The sequence below is a fragment of the Corvus kubaryi genome, unplaced genomic scaffold (assembly GCF_017639235.1).
Source record: "Corvus kubaryi isolate FWS band 111438036 unplaced genomic scaffold, C.kubaryi_AGA036_p1.0 37308, whole genome shotgun sequence".
Lineage (NCBI taxonomy): Eukaryota > Metazoa > Chordata > Aves > Passeriformes > Corvidae > Corvus > Corvus kubaryi.
This window is the reverse complement of record NW_024581096.1, coordinates 15,255,346-15,278,721: the sequence shown is the minus strand read 5'-3', so window position 1 is coordinate 15,278,721 and position 23,376 is coordinate 15,255,346. Positions and strand designations below refer to the sequence as shown.

The 23,376-nt window shown below is 41.9% G+C and overlaps 2 protein-coding genes across 5 annotated transcripts in view; one reads left to right on the top strand and one right to left on the bottom strand.

Moving 5' to 3' along the window:
• FAM219A (family with sequence similarity 219 member A) overlaps positions 1–488 on the bottom strand; it is a 96,384-nt gene extending 95,896 nt beyond the window's left edge. Inside the window, exon 1 of one of the 3 annotated variants that reach the window (XM_042028713.1) lies at positions 238–488. In XM_042028713.1, coding sequence (XP_041884647.1) covers positions 238–297 — 60 coding nt within the window. In that variant the 5' untranslated portion in view covers positions 298–488. The remainder of the gene's footprint in view (positions 1–237) is intronic. The other 2 variants (XM_042028712.1, XM_042028714.1) reach the window with 2 other exon arrangements.
• A 489-nt stretch (positions 489–977) lies between these two features.
• Positions 978–23,376, top strand: part of DNAI1 (dynein axonemal intermediate chain 1) — a 138,307-nt gene continuing 115,908 nt past the window's right edge. For both annotated transcript variants that reach the window (XM_042028710.1, XM_042028709.1), the window contains exons 1-8: positions 978–1,089; positions 12,480–12,542; positions 14,369–14,458; positions 15,369–15,449; positions 17,237–17,363; positions 18,749–18,849; positions 19,617–19,787; positions 21,504–21,563. In XM_042028710.1, the coding sequence (XP_041884644.1) occupies positions 1,057–1,089; positions 12,480–12,542; positions 14,369–14,458; positions 15,369–15,449; positions 17,237–17,363; positions 18,749–18,849; positions 19,617–19,787; positions 21,504–21,563 (726 nt within the window). In that variant the 5' untranslated portion in view covers positions 978–1,056. The remainder of the gene's footprint in view (positions 1,090–12,479; positions 12,543–14,368; positions 14,459–15,368; positions 15,450–17,236; positions 17,364–18,748; positions 18,850–19,616; positions 19,788–21,503; positions 21,564–23,376) is intronic.

Sequence of the window (23,376 nt, the reverse complement as noted above, 5' to 3'; positions counted from 1 at the left end):
GAGGAAGACGAGGAGAAGAGGACGGGGCGGCAGGATAAGAGGATGGCCCGGGATGACACAGCAGCAGCCCCGGGCCCGCCGGGGATGGCGGCGGCGGCAGCGCCCAGGACGCCCCGTTATATAACGGCGACACCGCCGCGCCCGCAGCACCGACAGCCGGGGGCGTGTCCGCGACCCCCTCGGCACCGGGGTCATTTCAACCCGGGCACAGCGCGGCCCCGCCCGCCCGCCCCTCACCAGCGGCTGCATCTCGGCGCGCACGGCGGGCACCTGGAACCGGTCTATCTCCTCCATCATGGTGGCGGCGGCGCCGGGCGCGGCGGGCGGAGCGCGGAGAGCAGGGCGGGCGGGCGCGGGCGGCTCCTCAGGCGCCGAGAGGGGACAGCGACAGCGACAATGACAACGACACCGCCCGCGGCTGCGGCTCCCTCATCGCCGCCGCCGCCGTGACTCAGCCGCGCCGCTTCCGGGTCCGGCCGCAGCCCCGCCCCTATCTGAATATTCATGAGAAGGGCGGGGGCACTGTCACTCGTTCAGGGCCCGGATGCTGGTTCCGCTGCCCCGCCCCTTTTGAATATTCATGATGGGGCGGGGAGCTGTCTTATCGTTCGGTGTTCGAAAGCCGTTCTCCCTGCGGCCACGCCTTCTTTTGAATATTCATCAAGAGGGCGTGACCGATAAGACTGGTTTTGGCCTGGTCACTCCGTTCCCCGAGGGCCGCCCCTCATCAAATATTCATGAAGCGGGCGCGGCCTGTACCACCAGTTCGCGGTTCGGCTACTCCGTTCCCCGTGACCCCGCCCCTCATCTGAATATTCATCAACGGGCGGGGCCCGCTGTCACTCGTTCTGGGCCGCGGCGCTCGGTTTCCAGCGGCTGCTGGGACGTACCATTCCCTCCCTCGAGGGTAGAGCGGGGGGGTTGGGAGAGTGGCCGGGTCCGCCCACCGCTTCCGGCTCGTTGCCATGGCTGCCGCCATCAACTTCCGGCGTGCCGGGTTGGCGCGGGGTTGCGGCGAGGGGCGGCGAGGGGTGGCCGCTGCACTGAGGGACGGCCATGCCCCCCAAGGCGGCCGACAAGCGCCGGCAGGTAAGGGCTTGCCGCACTCCCGTGGTGGCAGCGCCGGGGTGACGTCACTGCAGGCACCGTGACGTCACACCCTAATGGCGTCACTGGGGCCCCTCGTGCAGCGGGAGGTGGCGGCCCACAAGAGGGAACGTCGCTGTGCAGCCCCGCTGTGGCTCTGTTGCCTTCGGCTCCTGCTCTGAGCTCTATCCTTGGTGTGACACCAGCAGTGACGTTGCCATTCCCCAAACCGCCACCCATGACGTCATAGTGTGCAGCGCAGACCTTTGCCTCCGGGTTCACAGAAGCACAGAATTATCAGAGCTGAAAGGGACCCCTGGAGATCCCCCAGTCCAACCCCCCTGCCAAGGCAGGGTGACCTGGAGCAGTGACACAGGAACATGTCCAGGTGGTGTTTGGATGTCTCCAGAGAGGGAGACTCCAGGACCTCCCTGGGCAGCTGTTCCAGCACTCTGCCACCCTCAACATAAAGAAGTTCTTCCTCATGTTGAGGTGCAGCTTCTTGTGTTTTAGTTTATGGACACTGCTCCTTGTCCTGTCACTGGGCACTATGGAAAAGGGTCCGGCACCATCCCCTTGGCACCCACCTTTGAGATATTTATATACATTAATGAGATCCCCTCTCAGCCTTCTGTTCTCCAGACCAAACAGGCCCAACAGTGCATGAGGACATGCAGTGTCTCCTCACAAAAGAGATGCTCCAGACCCCAAATCATCTTTGTGGCCTCCGTTGGACCTCCAGTAGCTCCTTGTTTTTCTCGTGCTGAGGAGCCCAGAACGGGACACAGCACTCTGGATGTGCCCTCAGCTAGGGTCAAGTGGAGGCAGGGGATCACCTCCCTTGAGCTGCTGGCCATACCATTCCCTGTGCACCCCAGGATACCATTGGCCCTCCCGGCACACTGTGTGCTGAATAGTCACCTTGTCACCCACCAACACACCCAGGTCCTACGAAGTAGAGCTGAGGGGTTCAGCTGAGAACTCAGGTTGCCCCACAGAGCTGTAACCCACAGGGCTGGGTGTGGCAGTGGAGTCAGCACAGCCCCTCTTGACCCTGCTGACTGCCTGGCTGCATCGTACATGTGTCAGTCTGTCCCTTCACTTGCCTGTGACACCCTGAGAGTTCTGTGGCATTTCACAACTGTTCAAAACAGCATGTCCCAAAGTTGCAGCACCCTTCACTCTGTCACCATTCTGTTCAATCCTTTGAGACCACAAAATTCTCAGATACCATTGCCAGGCCATTTCATCACGCTTCCAGTGTACAACACCTCTTCCAAGGCAGGTTCTAATGCACTCAAAGTGTCTCCAGGATCTCCCTGGACACTGTGCAGACAGGATTAAATCATTTTTCTTACAAAGCTTTAAAAAATTATTTTAGTTATACCCAGCTGTACATTTTGTCTCTTTCCTTTTGCTTTGCTATTTGGTCTTTGCTCAACTCAAGCAATGAAGAGGAGCAATTTGCTACCCTTCCTGGCCCTAACCCTACTGTGCTGTAGCATCTGTGTCTGTGTATTCCTTTGGGCTCTGTGTGGACATGTCTGCATGCATCCACTTTTAGGATGAAAAACTTAGATTAATTCCTGGGTCTTGTCTACTACTGAACTATCAAAGTGTTTGATTTAAAAGCAGATGGTGGCCTAGCTGATAAAACGCTTTCGTTAACATGTTTAGATCAATCCCAATGTACTTGATGTTAGGGTTTGTGGCAAGAGGGTTACCAGGCATGTGAGCAAGAGTGAGAGGATCACTTTGACATTTCTAATCCTCTACTAAGTACTAATAAGTAGCAAGATGCAAAGGGCTTTATAAAGTTTTCAAAGGGCACAAACTCTGAACCAAAACCCACATCCAGTCCTTGACAATGAAGATGTTTATGCTAAAATGGTACAAAAACTCATTAACAATGATGCAAACTAAATGATGCAAACTAAGGGATGAAGTGCTTGCTCTGAATTTCAGTTTCTTTTATTTTCAGAATTTCCACGTAAATATTTTCAATCATTTTAAGCAGCCATTATTTCAAATACTCCAAAATGGAGAGGCTTTGCTTGACATATTATTTGAAAAAATTAATGTGCTATAAAGGCATTCCTTTTATTTTAAAGCTCTTTAAACACCATAAATTGTTTAGACTCTGAGGATATTTGGCTTTTCACATAGCTTTCATCACAATAACTTAAAAGGCAATAATTTTAACTTGTCCTGTATTACGTTTCCTATATTTGCCTTGAGCTTGTTAAATCTGATTGCTGTTTCACATCCCTTTATCTGCTAGAATATTCTTGCAGTGGGGGAATTGTGTGGCTGACTGGCTGGCTCTGAGTCCAGAGGCTTTGCCTCATTTTCCCTGACTCAGAATACAGATGGCATCTCAGTGGCTGTGGGTGTCTGGGGGGGTGAATACCTTTGCACTACTCACTGCCCAGCCAGGGCCTTATGTTTGATATCTACTGGGCCATAGTGGCCACTGTAAAACTAATTGGTGAATCAAGGTTTAGATTCTAGTTCCTGACGAGAATTCTTATATAGTATTATGCTCTATTCACCTGTGTCTCTGCTTTTTATTCCTCTGTTTCTTATACATTGCTTTATTCTGCTCTGCCTCTTAGGTTTTTTACTGCTGACTGCTTTCACTTGGAAAATTTTCTTCCTGAGACTGTTCTCAAAGCTGAGATAGTTAACTGTGCACCTATCCCCTTTTACTGTGTCTCGCTTCCAGTTCCTCCTCTCCTTTCACAACTCCATGTTCTTCAAGTGCATTGTGATAAATTCTTATTTTTTTCTTCTTCTCCCTTATGTGGGGGTTGTCTGCTCTTATTCTGTGCTTGTCTCGTATCTGCCTTCTCCTCTAAAGTCAGTTTCTTGCTTTATTTCACTCTTTTTTTCTTTATCCTGGTGACTTCTGCCTCCAGCTCAGTCTTCAGCCACCTGATGGGTGAAAATATGTCAGAGTTGGGTTGACCATAACAACTAAAGTCTGTGGCCCTCCAGATGAATTGATTGACTATAGCCTTATTTATAAATGTCTTTGGGCTTTTGTATGTTTGCATACATTAATAAGAAATTTCAATGTTTCAATGTTCAAAATCTTAAAATAGTGTTGTATTTGTGATCTTTGTGCTCCCAATGCAGCCTTGGAAATAACACCTATTTATGTTCTGTACTTCAATAGTACCGTCCTTTCAGATCTGAAATATGTTATGCACAATTGAGCTCAACACCTTCTTGTAGGGATGTGAAATTATGGAAAGGCATAAGCCAACTTTCCTGCATCAGGCTGAAGGGAACGGGTGCATCAAATTCTCAGCTTCCCTGAAAAATGAGGTCTTGAGCATGGCAAACAAGACACTCAGAAGTGGGGTATTTGTTAAAAACACTGAGGTGTGTGGCATGTGCATGGACACGCAGAACGTGGCAGGGCAGGGATCAGCATCCTGTTGGTCTTGTGTCAGTCCCATGTATGCTCCTGGGTAATGAGAGAAAGTGGCCAGTGATTTTGAGATTGTTATTTTGAACATGTTTGTCAGATTGGAAGTGTTTGTTCCAGAGTTCAGCGCCTTTGCTATGTAGCTCAAGGAAAAGCCCTGAGTGACCAGTGTAGAGCACACTGTGCTAATGTGTACCTCTCTGGCTGTACCCACCTCAAAGAGAAGCAAGATCTTGTTATGGCTCTTTAGCAGACATTGCACACATTTGGCATTTAAAATACAAAACCAGACTGTTCAATCTTATCAGTTAGGGCTAACCCCACTGTCAGGAACAGATCACTTAAGCAGTGTTAAGAAGGAGTCTGAATTAGGACAGTGAGACATTTCTCGTTACCTTTGTGGTCTTAAACCTACTGACATGGAAACAGCTTCTTTGCTGTGCAGCAAGTCATAAAAGAAATAACTAGACCCCTTCCCCAAATACAGAAAACAATCAGACACAGTTTACTTTTTTTGTATTTTCTTTTTTTTTTTTCTTCCCTTGAAAAGGCTTTTAAGGTGCTTACTTGTTCTTTAACATGCATTAAACCATCCTCAGAATATAAAATAAACATTCCATTTAGTGTAGCTCAGAAAACATTTTAGAATGTATTGGCAAATAGTGCTTAAATTGGCATCCCTAGTGTGTGCAAATAAATACCTGCTGCAGGGCAGGCTAGAAGTGACTTTTTTCCATGTTGTGATTTCTTGTGCCTTGTCCCAGCTGGCGGTTTACTATGGAGTTTACTAATATTCAAAACAGGAATAAAAAGCTAGCAGGAAACTTATTAAATGGTTTTACAGGAATGCCAGGCTTAGCTCTCATACTGTCTCTACCTCTTTCTTTTAGAATCCAACAGGCACATTACTACATTACAAGTACATTACATGTTTCCCACAATTCTGGTTAATCTCTGTACTGTGCTGCAGAGGAAGTGGGAATGGCTGTCTCTGCTCAGGAAGATGAACGAAACTTAGCAGGGGCATTCTGATTCCTCAGCCTTGTAGCCTGATTGTATCATGGTGACAGCTAGCATGGGAGCAGAAAGGCTGCAGGAGTGTCTCTTTAATGATAATAAAAAAATATAGTTTGGGTTTGTCATTTGCCCTGATGAGTGTTTCATTAATATGTAATCAATTTTCAGCCCTTGGAAAATTTGCTTAATATTAACTGACACTTCAGCTTGGCAGAGTGACCAACCTGCATCCTCCCTGCCACTGAGTTCTCTGGTATTTTAGGCTGGATCTGCAAATCCAGGATTATTTGTCCAAATTTATGATTTAACCATAGGGAGAAATTTCTCATTCCTTAAGTAGTCACTGAATAGTGGTGTCTGGCTCCTCACCATACAGTGACCCATTGCAAGACCTAGTCTGAAAAGGACAGTTTAATCTGGCAGTAATGGGCGAAAGATGTACCAGCCAGCAAAGGCCGTAGTGACAACCCTTATCCTGGATGGCAGCACAGCACAAGTGGTAACAATCATTGCATCTCCTACTTGGATAGTCAGGGCAGGCCCTGGATCTGAACCTGAGGAATTGACACATTTTTCCTGAAGGCTTTCTGCGGTCACTAATTCAGGATTCAGCCCGGTTCTTAAATGAACACTGGCTCTTGAGAGTAAATCTCTGCTTCCTAGGTCACCAGAATGATTTATTTACCACCAGAATTGCCACTGACAAGTCAGAGGTTTTGTGCAGCAGATGATGAAATGGTTGAAAAGTAGGGCTCTATAAAAAAACAGCTCAAAAGGAAACAGACTTGGAAAAAACTTCAGAGCTTTTGCTATTCAGTGAAAAATACCAAATAGCAATAGGTACTGATAGTCCTGTCTGGTTTGTATAAATTCATTTAATGAGTCTCAGATCAGCAGTTAGTGACTGTCATGTCACCAACAAAAGGGAGAGCAATGTGAAAAAACATGCAGATAGAGTGAGCTAGAAGAACAAGACTGAATGCATGCTTGAGTGTGATTTTTTTATTTTCTTCATTGCAGGGTAATCTGGTAACATGTTACTAGGGTGTTGAGGGCAAAACTTCTACTAAACATTGCACGTCTTTGATGGTTGCCCTCCCCTTCTTTTTCTTTTTGGATGCAGAAATATGATCGCTCTTATGAAATGCCAGCCTGGTAGTGCTTTCTTTTAAAACTTTTTTTCATTTACTGCAATGGTCTTTAGAAAGTAGCCAATAGTTTCTTCTTATTTTTGTTTTCCTATTTTATGACTACAAAAAAATTAAGTATATATTACCCAGACATCCTACCCAAAATACAGTTGGAAATGCTTGTTGGATAGCTCATCAGCAGGAAAGCTCCCTGCTGAAGGACTTGATTTTGCAGCTATTTGTACCTCTCGGTGGCTTGTTTGCAATAAAGGGCGCTGTGAGGAGGGAAAGGAATATTAAATGGCATTTAAAACATCACTTTTCATCTGTTCCATCTGTTTCATGTGTTTCATCACTTTTCATTTTTATCATCCTGTTGGATTATGGTATCTTTGCTGTAGTCAATAGTTAAGTTGTCTTGTAGCATAGCAGATGTCTGGCCCAGGGAAGAATTCCTAGGTGTGTCTATCATACACACCCTGGAAGAAGGATCCAGAAAGAAACAGTCACTTGGGTCTTCTGTAGCCTTAAAACATGATTAGCCTCTATGAATTCTGACTCTGGCATTTTTCTCTGGCGTGCCTGAGCACCTCGCGGAGTTGTCAGAGTTATGATGGTGACCTGGAGGTGAGAAAGTCCTTAATGCCTCCTGCCTGTTCCTTAGTTCCCTAGCAAATATGTCTTGTTTTTCCTAATACAAATTCCTCTTCCTGTTAATTAATACTTTTATTAAAGCCAGGGATAGCAGCACATTTATTAGGAAGATCTATGAGGACTGTTTTTTTTGGTTTTTTGTTTTTCTTTTTTTGGTAGCAAAACCGTCTTTAGTTTATCTAGAATTTTCTGAAATGTAACTATTTGGATTGAATAGTCCTTTGTCGGATGTCTGACTTATGCTATGGATTGCAAAAAGCCCCTACCACTCTAGATGCTGAACAATATAAACCAATAAACTATAAACCTGGGAGGACTGAAGGGAGGCAGGAAACCTACAAAAACAAAGTATGTGATTATGGAATTAAGCTGTGTATCATAATGCCTGTGTCCAATGGGATGAATTGAATGTTTCCCCAGCAACCTTAATTCTCACATTTTCTAAGTTCTGAATGCTTCTCTTTGAGATGTTAATAATAGTCTGTTAACTTTTTTTTCCCCTTTAGCTAATGCACGACACAAAAATGTTCTTGAATTTTAAACATGCATATGAAGGCAAGTTATTGTTAACATCTTATAAGTGAATATACAATCATTATGTTGATTCACAATTATAGTTTATTTTTTATTTGTATTGCAGATGTGTTCGTGACCTCTTCCCTATTGTACAAACACTGTGTGATGTATTTTAAGTAGCTGTCAGAGCAAAAGGATTACATTTTTTTTTATAGTTTATGGGTAGTGCATTGTTACAGTAAAAAGAAGGATCAGGAAACAGTAACAATCATTCTGAGCCATGGTGGCAGGACACAAACTACCTAGGTGGTATTGAGGACTATTTGCAGCTAATGTGACAGAGAGAAGTTTTAAAGTAATGTATGAAAAAGGACAATGTGCTGGCTTTGGAAAGATTTACAGGGAGCAGGAGCTTGCAAAAAAACCCAGGAAAAGAGCAAAGCGCAGATACACCAATAAAAAAGGATGTCAGGACTGCCCTTTTCATCAAGTGGCACAACAGTACTGTCTGTGCTATTATCTGAATTAGGAGTCAAAGATTTCATATTCTTGACTTAACGTTTGCTCCCCAACTTGCTTCTTGTAATAGTTTTAAACAGATCTACTAGTTTTGATGACCTTCACCTACTGCTAGTATTGTCAAAATACTAGGATCTTATCTTCCCTCATTTTATTTTTTTCATGTTTGTGCCACCTTTCAGCTGGGTTCCAAAAGTTTGAGATATTTCAGGATGAACTTTCTGCAGCATAGACAGCAGTAGCAGGAATGATCCTTGCAGAGCAAAGTATGTCTTCTGCTTTTTATGCTGACTTCTTTAGAGTACTGAGTCAAGTGGAGTTACAGTCTCTACCTTCACTTGCAAGAGTCCAGAATATCCAACAAATAAGACATTCAACTTTTGTTGTTGTTGAAGTAGGTCTCTGTGTTGTGAGGGATGTTTTATCTGGGCAGGAGACAAGAGTTTTACTGAACGACCCCAGAATAAGCTAAGGACCAGCTCCTTCCTAGACTGCTTCAGGTATGGCTGTCGTATCTTTGTGGAGCACACACGGAAGAAAGCCCCAGGCCCACACTGACCTCTGTGTGCTGGGTCCTATCCTCCCACTTCAGGCTTAGCACGACTTTGGAGTGGGCTGTGTCCATACTGTGCAGCATTTGGCCAAGCATCTGTGTGGTAACAAAGTAGTTCTAAAGCATAACTGTTCAGGTTGGAGGGAGTGGTTGGAGCTTCTTTAGTTCAAAATACCAGAAATAGTAAGTATAATTTTTTAACTTTCCTATCAGTCATGTGCTTGCTCCCTGCTGTAGGGAACTACTTTGCTTAGTTCCAGGGAGCCCCAAAGCAAGCTGTCACAGTCAGCAAGTAGAGGCTGGTAGGAAAGCAGGCATGAGACGTGGAGAAGTCTGGTAAATCTCACTGACAGATGCAATTAAACCTCTTCCTTGAACACCCTCTCTCAGTCATACACAACAGCTATCCTTTGATAAAGGTTAAAAACATGCATAGGGTCAAAGTTAAGACTTTCAGAGCCTGGTTCTGTATTTTGCAATAGTCTGTCAACTTTGTTGCACTCAAAATCTTGTATATGGGCAAAGAGAAGGCACAACTTATAAAACTAAAAATTTCATGTCAGTGTGACTGAAATTTTAGTCTAAACATTATCATCAGTCCGGATGTCTTCATTATAGAAAATAAGAAATATTTCAGTGCAAAAAAAATATTCATTCATAGTGATAAAGCGGTTAGAGTTGTTGCATGCAAACTTCCCAGTTTCTACCTCTTTTCTTGTACTGTGCTCACACTTCTTCTGTTCTTCTGGTTCCTAAAGTTGATAGTTTAATTTTACTGTTGGTGGTGGTGTTGGTGGGGATGTTATGACAAGCTGTCACCTGGACACCTTCATTGGGGACGATAAGATGTCCATTTTGATGGTTTCTTCTTCACGTGGAGTTTCTTTTATGTGTTAGCTAATCTAGTTTCACAGGTTTCCCTTTCTCCATTGGTCTGGTGTTCCACACTACACTCAGTGTTACTGCATATGATGCTTTTTCAGTGTGATAGATATTTTTTCTTTGTTTTCTTTGCTGCCCGTAAACCAGGTTTTGTTCAGTTTCCTTGTCTGCAAATTTGCAGTTCTCTAACTGGCCAGTGGTGAGATGCTTTCAGCTGTGGAGTCTCCGATGTCAAGAATGTGCCCCATGTCTTACCATCCCCTGCCTGTACTCCTCCATGCCATGTCCTGGGTCTCCTCAGGGTGTCTCTATCAAACCAGGCCTGTACTGTATCATTAAATTACTATCATAAAACCAGCATAGTACTGTACAAAGACAAAGGAAATAGAGCCAGCTAGCCACAGGTCCCTGGTTGATTAGAAAAATTGTTCATGCTCTACCCTACATACCCTTTATGGTCAGGGTTTGTGCTGCTTCTTTCCAGTGCACTCATAGCTCTAGCTTTTCTTTAGTCTCACTTTTGGATTTTAACACTGTTGCAGATATTTATTCACAGGTGTCTCTTTGGATTATGTTAATTCAAATCTGTGCAACTGCTAAAGCCAATTATCCCCAGATTGCCTTGTCAATGCCTTTGCTAATGGATAAATGCTTTTGTAGACCCACTTATAAAGGGTAATAGTAAGTAGACTTTGTTTCATGTTTAAAATTAAGAATTTGGTTTCACTTTATATCTGAATAAAATTCTGCTCTGAAAATCTGTTTCGGTCACATCTAATTCACACATAGCAGGATCCTTGTCAGAGAGAATCCTCTGTTGCCCATTGCCAAGCAATCACATAGGGGAGACAGGCCAGCTGGGTGATCCAGTGTTCTCAGTAGTGGTTGTGACACAGGAGCTCTTGGCCCCTCTGCTCTGCAATCAGTCCACTATAGTGGGACTATAAAGAAAATCTTTTAACTTTTATTTTCTCTACCTGCATCATAAAAATTTGTATTTCAAAGTGAGGCACATTTTCTAAGCATAGAAATGTATTGTTCTGCTCATTTTTCATCGCTTTTAATATGTATCTTCTGCAATAAAGATAATCCCAAATGCCTTGTTAGTAACAGCAGTTTTATATGTTTTAGCTTTTACAAAGAGAAATAACACAGAGACACCATCTCACATCTTTGCTGCACTTTGTTCTCCTCTGAAAATATTTTTTTTCTGAATTCTTATTGTCAAGTCTTAACAAGTAGTGAGGCTTGACAAACAATGCTTGGGTTTCTGGGTCAAAGTCTTTATGGCTGCTTAATTGTTTAATACATAGGAAGTAGGTGGTGGAAATGAATATTAAATTTTCATAATTAAGGGGAATCATGAGGGGAGTGTAGGAATCTCTGTAGAGGCTTGTGCTCCTGAAAGTGTTCATAAGACATATGGAAGAGAAGAGGAAGAATAGATATTGTGATAAAGCTGGCCTTTCTAGAAGAACTAGGAAAACCAGATGAGAGAAACAATTGGCTGACTTAAAAAGCAAGCATGGATTCTGTGCATTACCATGTAGTTGTACCACAGGAGTCCTTGCTGTGGAAGTTGCGTGTGTTAAAAATGTGCATGGATTCCAAAATGACAGCATAAATTTGTGGAGAAAAAGGTTCAGTGATATGAAATAAAAAGGATAGCATTCCTGGTTCAAGTCCTTGTGGCAAGCTGAGAGGGCATCCTGGAGAGAATAAAATAGATACCTTCTTTTAAATAGTATTGGTGAGAGATACTTGGCTAGGTGGACCTTTGATCTGAGCTGAAAGGCAGTCTCTAATGTTCTTCTGAAGAAAATCTATCAGCCCATGGGAGCTTGCTCTCCCACCCCTTCTTTTTCCTTGCCTCTTGTCTAGGACCCCTTCTTTTCTCTCTCAAAGTGCAACACTTTTTTCCAAGTAACTCTGCTTTTTTCATCCATACCATCAAACGTTATTTGTGATCCATCCTGAAACTGTTCTTGCCAAGGTTTCTAATGTTGTTTCCTTTGCTTGATTTATCAGCTCTCTCTTCCTTCAGGGTTCATGGTCCTGTCTATCCCTCAGCGTCTCCTCAAAAAGATCCTCTTCATTTCCTTTCCCACTTTCTGTTAAATTTTCACAAAGCTTTGTCACTGGTGCCCTTCTGTTATTCCTTAACTCTGGGTAGGATAGTCTCCCATTATAAGGCACCCTATAAACAACTACTTAATTGTTTTCCTTAAAGCCTGTCATAACAAATTTTCTGTGCTTTCATGTGTGCAGGGCGGTTGACAGTGGTTAATTTCCCAGCTGATCATCAGTGTTTTCCATGTTTTTTTAGTGCTGATGTCTTTGCGGGTGCGGATCTACTGTCTTTGGGCTCCCTGTGCCATGCAATCACTTGGGACAGGAGCAGCCTCTTAGTGTGTTTGACCAAGGCACTAAAATGTGTGTATGACATTTGGGTGTGTATCACAGACAGGCAGTAACTAGGACAGAGCCTGGCATTTCTTCATGCTGATAAACTGCTGTCTTGTGTTGTGAAAGTGACTGTCTTTCCTTCAGATAATTTATGGACAGAATGCTGGCATACTCAGCTTTTAAAACATACCATTGGTGCAAACATCAAACTTTTATTCTGCTTTGGCTAAATTAGGAAAAAAAAATGCTTTGAATGTTTACATTGGATGTGTTCTCACTTCAGGGTCAAGGTGGACCTTCAGGAGGAAAGGCAGGAAAAGCTGGTAAAGCTGGACGTAAAAGACGGGTAAGATTCTCAAGTCTTAAAAAATGCTTTTTACTTTTTTTAGCTATGAGATGCAAAAAGGATTTAGTCTGAACAATGAGGGTTTTTTAATAAAATTGGTAGAATATCAACTGATTTAGCAGTAAGAGGTTGCTGTAGGTTTCCACTGAGAAGGAAAATAAACCAGCAAGTTAGGATGAAAAATATCACCTAGAACAAAGGCACAATTTAGGTAAAATGCAATATGAAAAGATTAAAATAAAATGTTTGGGGTGTGAATTCCAAAATACAAGCTGACTCAGAAAGTGAGAAAACAGCCTGCTCACTTTAGAAAATTTGAAGTATAGCCCACATTCACTTAACAAAGAAGTACAAGCATTAGAGAAAATAGCATTTACTTTTTTCACTCACCAGAATGTTATTACTTTTGGGCAAAGAAATGATTAGAATACCCTGATTTAATCTACCTTCCTCTTATTTAGCTCCATTGACATGGATTGAAGAACAGTCTACATGCATTTAAACAGGAATGTTGATAAACAGCTTTTCACTTTCTTGAGACAAATCACAGTCTCGTTAAATGTTCCTCTTTTCACCATTTAAAAATGGGAAGTTATTTACTTTTAAATGGAAATCATGTATAAAAATGTTAAAACCACAATACTTCGTGTCTGATTCACTAGGGAAAACAGCCACTGAACTAACTGGCATCGAATTGTGTATGATAAATGTCCTACAAGCAGGTGTTCATGTGGAGAGCATTAAATCACAAACAACTGTTCTGGCATCATCATCTCTTGTGCACCAGAACGCCTGACCTTCCTTACAGCTTGCCTCATTTAGGCTCCCTTGGGGAAAAAAATAAGGCTGCAGCCTGTGACTTTCCCTTGGCGCTTATGCAAAATTCTCTGTTGCTTTCAGCCACTGCACATTTTGACACAGCGTTGTGCTTTTTACCTTTGTGGTGCTCTGCCCGTAGCAAAGCATTGCTGGGTCCAGCCTCTATAACTGCAGCCATAAGCTGTACTTATGCCTTGGACTCATCCTCAGCTTTGTATGGCTATAAAGTTAGCAGGCCTGAGAGAACTGTATTTACAAGAAAGATTGATTTATTTTAAATCAACTCATTACACATTTTGAAGTTAAGGGAGAAATTTTGCCTGAAGCAGTGAAGCACTTTAATCAGCAGCTCTGTGTTCTGACAGTTGTTTCTGTAAGGACAATTAATTGAAATGCATTCCTGCAGTGATTCATTTTCTTTTTAATGACCTTTAATCATGACATCAACCCAATGCTAGCACAGGGAGAGCAGCAGTCTATTTTTGGGAGAATGGAGACATGCTGGCCTTTGCAAGAAATTGGTTAACATTCCTTCAGGAGCCACATCCCTGCAGCTTTGTATTTTGAACTAAATTCTAAGAGCAGCTTATAGAATAACACATCAGGAGTAATTGCAGCTTCTTGGCTTGTGCCCTTGAGCAGTCCTTAAGTCCTATAATACCCTTGGGTATTATGTAGCAAGGGAAACAGAATTGCCAAGTTTTAAACTGAGATTGAAGTGGAATCGCTTGAGTTTTGTTATTGGAGTTAATCCAGTTTTGTGACAGGGCAGAAATTATCTTCAGACTGCAGCTCCTCCAACCCCCTGAACTCTTGCTGGCAAGTTTAGCCATATGAAAATCTTCAGATTTTGGCCTGCCGTTTGTGTTCTTCTGCTCTGCTCAAAGCAAAAATGGGTGGGGGAATGTTGTTTTTCTCTCTTTGCTCTGTGCCTCAAAAAGTGCTTTGGCAAGGAGCAAAACAGTCACAGTCTTGTTGTACTGCTGAGCTTGTCATTCCTGTTCTAGGATGAAGATGACTCCCCTGAAATGGGAGACGACTGGTTGACAGCAAGGGCTGGAGTCAGATCCCCAGATCAACTGGAGCTGACTGAAGTTGTGAGTAAAGCAATGCCTGTCTTGTCATGAGATATGTACAAAACTCTATAAGCAGAAGCCTACCCCTTGGTTTTGGGGGAAATTCTGCAAGAGTAAAACTTCAGTACTTGCTGAAGTACAGCGTCTGCAGTACCAACTGAAATGGCTTCAAAAGGAGAACATGGAGAGTGTGCTTTGAAATCCATTTCTGGTTTTGAAACACTAACTGCCTGGAGGTGATCCAAAAGGGAAAATGCGGCTGGGGCTTCACTCAGTTAAGGAGGACCCAGAGCCAACCCTGAGCTTTACAGGTGCCTGTGTGTGATACACAGGACAGGGAAGTGTCCTACAATTTTATTGCGATTTCTTCCCAGATAGATTCAGTAGCACTGCTGTTGGTCACCCTTCCAACTGCAGTTGTTTCTCTCTCTTCACTGCCTTATAAAACTCTAGCATTGTTCCCTGCCCTTCAACTATCTGTGAAAGGGAAGCTTTATGTACTTCCCCCAACTCAGGGAGTAAAAATAGTTAACAGCAGTACTTCTCTTTGTTCACAGTGGTCAATCCTGAAAGCACTGCTACTGAGCTTATTGTTTCTTTTTGTACAGTGTAAATTTTGAAGACACAAGTTGTCTGTCTCACCCTATAGAATGCAGCTAGCATTTTTCAAGTGCTACCATGTCTTAGATAAGAAATAACATTGAGAAACCCCACTGAAATACTGTGGTAGGAAGCAGGATGACTGTTCTGGATTCCACTATGAGCCAGGTTGGCCCCAAGCACTGTTCTTGTGGTGGCATCAGCTGCACATGAGGTATCTGCAACAAACTGAACATCATAGAACTGAGCATAAACTCTGTGATTTTTGTTGCTGTACATTGTATTAGTAGTGAAGTTTTATTTACAATACTATTTTGTTTCCATTCCAAAGGAATTAAAAAAGGAAATTACACGTACCTTGACAGCTAAAAATCCCCATATTCCCCGGGATATCGTCAGATACAACTTTAAAGTAAGTGTGACATGACCCATAAAACCAGAACTTTTTGCAATTAACTGGTTTTGTGTTTTCCTTTGATTTATAACCAGGTAAATTTTCTTTCAATGTGGCTACATCTTGTTACATATTTACTGCCAATGGTTCTTAAAGGGTTTTTGTAAAGGGTAAAAGTCTAGAAGCATGGATGTATTTATTTAGAAATAGGATATCACAATTACAGAACAAGATCTGTCAGTGAAGGTAATTAATGCAGCTAATCTCAGGTAGTAACTTTTCCCATTCTCTGGTGGTTAAAGCACAAAAGGCAAGGCTTTTCTCAGTCAGTAAGAGTTATGCCTCAGTATCCACACATGAAGATTGAATTATAGGAGAGCTCAGAAATGTGTCTTGTGAAATCACTGACCACCTTTATTCATGATGAATAGGAGTGAGCAACAGACAACCACAAAACATTCAAGAGTCACACCTTCAAATTTGTGTGTGCAGGGCACACACTTCATTACCCTGGAGCAGCCTTCTTCCCCTACCATATACAGCCAGCAACACAGGCAGTCACACGGGAAGGGGGGAGTGGTGCCTTTGCCTCCCACTCCTCCCTGGGAAGGATTACACACCCTGAAAGAAAGGGCATGGGGACAGCTCCTCCAACTCTGGCATTGAATTATCCCCAACTTCAGGCAGGTGTCGTGGTTTAATCCCAGCTGGCTACTAAGCCCCACATAGCCACTCACTGACTCTCCCATGGTGGGACAGGGGAGAGAATCAGAGGAGTAGAAGTGAGAAAACTCATGGGTTGAGATGAAGACAGTTAATAGGGAAAACAAAAGCTTTGCAAAGCAAAACAAGGAATTTGTTCCCCACTTCCGTGGGCAGGAAGTGTTCGGCAATCCCTAGGAAAGCAGGGCCCCATGTCGCTTAACGTTTACTTGGTAAGATACACCCCATCATTACAAACATCCCCCCCATTCTTCTTCTTCCCCCCAACATTCTTCTTCCCCCAGCTTTATATGCTAAGCATGGCACCATTTGGTATGGAATATCCTTGTGGTTATATGGGTAAGGTAGTGGTGAAGTGGGATGGGGAGCAGAACTCTGTGCAAACGCTGCTCACCAATAACCAAAACATCCCTGTGTTATCAGCACAGTTTTCAGCAAAATCCAAAACACAGCCCCACAGTAGCTACTGTGAAGAAAATGTTCCCTGTCAAAACCAATACCTAAGGGAAGAGAAAACCAGCCAAAATATTCCCAAGTCTGTCTCACCTCTGTTCTACTGTACTTGTTTGACCAACCATTACATGATTGCAGAGAAAGGAAATCAGTTTTGTGGAGTCAAATAAGGTCCTTCTCTTCTACTTGGAGCTGAAGTTTTCCGTATTTATGGTGTATAGACAGGTGATCAGTAATCCATATCTTCAAATTCTCCACACTGACTGAAGTGGGCTCAGTGCTATGCTGTGATTGATACAGTAAGCAATCATATATTTAAGAAGAAACTACTGAAGCATCTGTGTTCTGTAGTGGCTTCTGATTGCTTTTAGGTGCAGCTCTAAACTAAATTATACAGATTGAGTTGTTCTTTACTGTAAAGATGGTGAGGCACTGGAACAAGTTGATTCCCCAGTCCTGGCAGTGTTCAAAACCAAATTGAATGCGGCTTTGAGCAACCTGGTCTAGGAGAAGGTGTCCCTGCCCAGGGCAGGGAGGTTGAAACAAGATGTTCTTTAAGATCCCTTCCAGCCTAAACCATTCCATGATTCTGTAATTCTGTGATTTTGTTGAGTTTTCCCTTTTTGTAGGAGCGAGCATACAAGATAGTGGACGATATGGATCAAACAGCCATTCACTTCACTTTGAATGGAAACTTGGTACCCAAAGATTCCGACGAAGGCAGACGCCAGAGTATCAAGTCAAGCTCTGAAGCAGGTAGGTTTATTGTCTGAAATCACAATAATTTTCAGATAGGCGCTGGTTCTGCTTATTCAACATGATGGAATGATCATGCTGCATTACCATGGAATTAAACAGCTCCTACTTTGGCTTGCATCCTTGCTGGCAATCAAAATTAGAAAAAATAATCAGCCAGATGTTTGCTGCAGTCTAGAAAATGGTGTGTGTTTTTTGAGTCATTTGAATGCTAACACTGAAATTTTCAAAGTTATTTAGTGTCTTTTAAACATCTTTCACTACCATTAGTTGTACATACATGTCTGAATATTAGCCTGCTTTGAAAGTTTCAGACGCGGTTTAAAGTATTAAAGCAGAAGTGTTTGGAATCTAGGTGATTGTTCAGGACACTATCACATGCTTGACTAGTTCTTAAATTCTGACCAAGACCTCTACTTTCAGACAATGTGAGATACAAAATCCTGAGCTACTTGGACCTTTGATCTGAGTTACTATCACCACTCTTAGTTGTTGAGACAAAAAGATACATTAATGAGAAACTGAAAGCTCTGTTGTTAGCAAAGAGTTCTAGGTTTGAATTTTCAGCAGGGAAGGATGTACTGGCTAGTGATTTTATTGTATTTCTGCTGTTTGTGAAGGGAGAATTTCTGTCACAATGAGTGTTCTTTCAAGGTGGTAACTGCCAGGCACAATGATAACACTAGATAAGCTCCTGAGAATAGTTCTTACTTTCAGCTTCTAAGGGTCAATGTCTCCTTTTTTTTTTACACTTAACAAACTGTGCATGATGATTTGAAGTAGGGAAAAGTGCTTAACAGGATCTTCAATGCCATGAAATCATGGATTTTTGGCAGTGTTTTTCGTACATTCCAAAGCAATTAGTTTCAAGTGGCTCGATGCTATCATGGTTACAGTCAAGGCTGTGATTGGTACGTAGACATCCATCATTCTCTAACAAGACTAGTATATTAATTTTTATCCGTATAAACAAGAACAACCATGTTATAACTTCTGTGTGCCTTGAAAACATTCTTAGTAGCTGTACATAACTGCAGACAATTTTGGAGGATAGAAGGGTCTAGAGCTGAAGGGATACCCAGAAACAAAGTCACGCAGATCAGAAATGGGTTACAGAAGTTTGCACTGAGTCAAAATATTTACTTTTTATTTCAGTTCATCCAGAAATACTGCAGATGCATTCTAGAAATAACATTGTCACCTTTTGTGGCTTTGAGCAAACAATTGTTCTCCAAAGTGGGGATTTGTTACTGTGTTGTCTAATGAGACAGCATTAGGAAAGGGTACATATGTACATCAATGCTCCAGAAGACAGAGGATCTGCAGAATATTGGATAGGATGTCCTGTTATTCCAGACTCATTCCTTTATCCCTTCTGTCATCAGAAAAGACTCCTGTTGAGGAGGAAAATGCTCCTGTGGAGGCTTCTGCTGAGACAACTGAAAAGGCAGAGGTTAAAGATGAAGAACCCACAGGAGATGCTGAGGTAATTCTCTGTCCATTTTATTTTTAGTATTAGCTTTTAAATTGCATTACTATAAAATGGGTTTGCTTCTGTGATTGATTCTTTTGTGTCTGAGATGTCAGTGCTGTAGGTGAGAACCTGCAGGTTCTGCTGGACAGCTGGGGTCCTGCTGCCATTTTTCAGGTGCAGAAGCTGTGTAGAGGGATCATACCAGATCTACCTTTATCCAGATATTCTATCAAAATAGAGTGTAATTTGCTGGATTCTGGAATCTTCCTGAACAGTATGTCCATTGGTGAAAAACAGAATGTGGAGGGGTGAAAGCAGCAGGCATAACTGAATGAAATAAATAGTGGCCCATTTTAAAGGCAGCTGATAGGAAAGGAGTAGCCTGTGAGAAGTTTGTTCTTATCCACACAGTGTCATAACCCACACGGTGTCAGAGTTTCAGGTGAAACTTGTTGTCTGGCAAGGAAATGACATTGCAGGGTAATGGGTCTCTAACAGAGTCTTCTGGTCCCTGAGTCCCTTTTACCAAAGGCAGCTGTGCTGTATTTTCTCTCTCATGTCAGGTTTTGTTTTAAAGCAATTTCAGTTCCTGGGTTTCTATATTCCTGTTTAGATATCATTTCAGAATCTCCTTGATCTGAGTGTTGAAAGTGTCCTAATTTGGATCTTAAGTATTTGAATTTTCAATTACAGTCTCCTTCACTAGGCAGCAGTCTGAGAAGAAAAGAAAGGGACAACTGGTTCTCTCAGGGTGGAGTCACTGCTGTATTTTCTTGCAGGCTGCAGAAGAGGGAGAAGGAGAGGCAGAGACAAAGGGAGCAGAAACACCTGAAGAAGCTGAGGCAGCAGAGGCAGAAGAGCCTCCTCCCCCAAAAGCGCCAGAGAAGAAGCTTGCAAACCAGTTCAACTTCATTGAGAGAGGTACAACTACGTACCACAATCCTCTGCGGGTATGTTGCTGTTTGCTTCAGTGACTTGGAGGATCTTTCCTTTGGGAGGGCATGTAGATCATCTGTGTTTGTGTCATATCCTGTGATCTGTCCATACTATTAGGAAAAAAAGTATAGTGGTTGTACTATTGTAAAACATTTGGTGTGGTGAAAATGGTGATAGAAAATTTCAAGTCTCATGAACTCTTGGACAGCCTACAAGAAGTTTTGATCCTTCTGTAAGTCCTTAAGCCTCTACTTGGATATAATATTTTTTCATGTCTATTTTGTCATCTGAAAAAGTACAGAGCAATGATTAGGGTAGTAGCTGAGGACTTGGAATGTGTGAAAGCAATTTCTGTTTGTCACTGGGTACTTTTATGGTCTTGTACTTCAATTCTTATTAATGGATCAGAGATATACATGCCCATATATTAAAAGGACAAGTGTGTTTGGGCTTTTATTGAGCATGGGTACTAGAGTAACAAACGTATGTAAGTGTGACAAATCTGTACTTCACGGTACATCTCCCTCCCACTCTGTGTGCACTTTCCAATCAGTACCGACCTAAAACCTTTTGTTCCTTCCCTAATTTTTTTGCTGAACCTACAGCCATTCCCTGTGAGCATGTTTTCATGAGGCCTTCTGACTGAGCAATCCTGGTGATGTTGGCTCCTGACTGAGTGCTGAAAAAGGAGTTTTCTACATCAGGGATACAAGTTTCAGAGAGAAAATTCTCTTGTTCTTCTTGCTGCAATCGGCATATAGATATCTTCCCCAAGGAGCCTGTCTGTTTTCTTACAGCCATTACACCTAAAGTTAGATGCCTTTACATATGATGCACTTGGCGAGAGAGATGAGTTACTGTGCTGCTGGAGACAGAAGATCTCAGGAGAGTTTGTCCTGCAGTGGGGTGTTTGCTATGAAGTTTGAGCTAAGATTCTGTATCATTCAAAAATCTGAGTGGAGGCCATGGAATTTCTTATTTCTTTGTTCCCAGATCTGCATAATCTCTTCTTCTCAATGTTTTTATTGGGAGAAGCCTGTGTGTCTCTGTATGATTCTGCCTATGAAAGTAGAATATAGGCCTTAAATAGCTGCATAGTACTGCTATGTGCTGTACAGGATGTGCAGTTTCCACCTCTGAGATATCTTCGTTTCAGAGGTCAGTGAAATGCTATAGGCAGCTTCTTAAAAATGTTCTGACACAGCAGTTTTTTGAAAAAACATGATGTTCTTTTAAAGGAACGTTTCACATAAATATATTAATATATTCCAGACTGTTGATGTAAGGATGGTAAAAATATTATTTCAGTAGCATCAGATGAATTGTTTATAAGTTTCGTTCTGTTCAACTCTTTTGTTCTGACTGTTGTTTCCAATTGGCTTTTTAATATATAGGACAAAACTTTTCAAATTTGGTAGGATGTCATAACTGATACCGTAATTGGTACCAGAACATTTCAAATGGTAGAGGGGAAAAAAAACATTTTAACTTCTTCAAAATTAACTACTGAAGTATTTAAAGTATGTGGGAAAAAATCAGAAGGTCTTGTGAATGTTCTTTTGGTCCACAAAAAAATCTTTCTGTAGTTCCATGATCATCAATAGTGTTGTGCAGTGCTCTAGGAGTCTTTTGGATATCAAGTTATTCATTTGTGCAGACTGTTTCCACAACTGGGCTATGTCACTGCAGAGGGCTTCAATGCTGCTTCTTCGTGCTTTTTCTTTTTTCAGGAAAAAGGATATCAAACTGACCCTGCACCTTATGAAACTTTCTCAGCCAATGTTAACCAGGTATATATATATCTCTATATCTATCTCCTTTTTATCTTTAAAGTTGTTTTAGAATATATTTTGGAAATTGAGGTGTGAGAAAGTTAGAACTGGATTATTGTGTTTGCATTCCTTGCAGTGGAATGAACTCCTTTATTGTGGCTTTGATCTCTGTTTTGAATCTGACAACAAACTAGTATGACCCTCTCTTCTGCCTTAGTGGGTGAACTTGCTCACGGTTTGTATTTCTAAGGTTCAGTGTCTTGGTTTAGATTCTTTTCACTGGTTTATTTTTTGCCAGCCACCCTGACTTGTCTGCTTTAGAGAGTCTTTCTTAAGTGAATGAAAATGGGGGAAACACAGGGTGAGAATAGTTTTGGATTCAGCAAGAGGTGGGCTGCAACTTGCAGGTACTGGTTCCTCTAGGGACATAGCTCTCTTTTGGAGTATTGTTAAGAATTTGGCATAAGCAGCACCTGGGTTTTTACTTTGTCTAAGTTTAGCTGTATGCAAAAGCAGGTTTCTAAAGCCCAAAGCTGAACCAAATGAGAGCTACAGCATAAGGACCATAGAAGACCTCTTGCAAGAGACTTAGCTCTGTTTTATGTAGTGGAAATGTGCCTATCTGTTCATGATGAAAAACTGTATAGCATTTGCTGTATCTCTTAAGAATGTAAAGAAATTTATTTTGGATGACATTTCACACATGGAATACGTTGTAGCTTTCAGTGGAAAGGGAACCCAGCCAGTTCTGTTGTTTAATTCTCAGATATTTGCAAAAATGTAATTGTGTTTGTCACAGATACAAACATTGTTTCAAAGTAGTGTATCGAACTGGTATTGAAACGTTGTTTTGTTACCAATGAGCAGACGAACACCCAAGAGACGCTGTAAGGTAAGAGCCGCAACTTAAAAAATGCTGTTGTAGGAAAGTGATAGGAAGGGGAGTGAAGGTATCTCTGTCAGGTTAAAAACTGTAATCCATTCTATTCCTAAACCTGAAATTACAGCGTAATTGGCCTGAGATCTTCCCTCCCTCCAGCTGGTGTTTTCTTCCATTTTTCTTCTGACAGTGAGATGTCCTGAGACTTAGAACAGAGGTCTTTCAGATAATTAGGCTGTGACTCAGATTTTGCATTAATGTTTGAAAGCCAAGAGGAAAAGTTCTCCGTTGGTTTCTTTTTATATTGTTGACATTTCGGTGGGTCTAAAATAGTGTTTTTATATAAACTCTTTTTTCCCTCAACTCTTTTTTCCTTCATGTTCTTTCTTATGCTCACAATTTCCTGTTCCAAACTTTTCTGTTTTCTTCTCATACTTGTCTCATCTTCTTTGTCCTTTCCCTGATGTTTGGAACACCTTTCCATCTCATTTCTGCCTGCAAATTTACAACACAATACAGTTTTTGTTTTTTTCTAAAGAGTACTGCTACCTTTATTCCGATGTTCTAGTCTATATTCTGTGTTTGAATCGTGCTCCCTATCCTAAGATGATGTGTCAGATTACCTTTTGTTTTGTTCTGAAAGTAATATACCTGCTTCAGATGCAATACTAGGATTTCGATACTTATGAGTAATTCTTAAGAGAAATTACTTTTGGATCTACTCAAGTAAGACGTGTGTGGCATGTGGCGTAGCAGAAGATGTAAAACTGCTCTCAGTTTCCATTTGATCATATGCTGCAGAGTTGGAGTCCAAGTTTAAATTGTGTTAAGCAACTACAATTTAATTTTCCAACACCACATGAGAAATGTCATAAAGCAAATGTTTAATGCATGTTTCCTATTAAACACTGGCAAATGAGACAAACACAAAGTCCTGCAAAAATAAAGGTG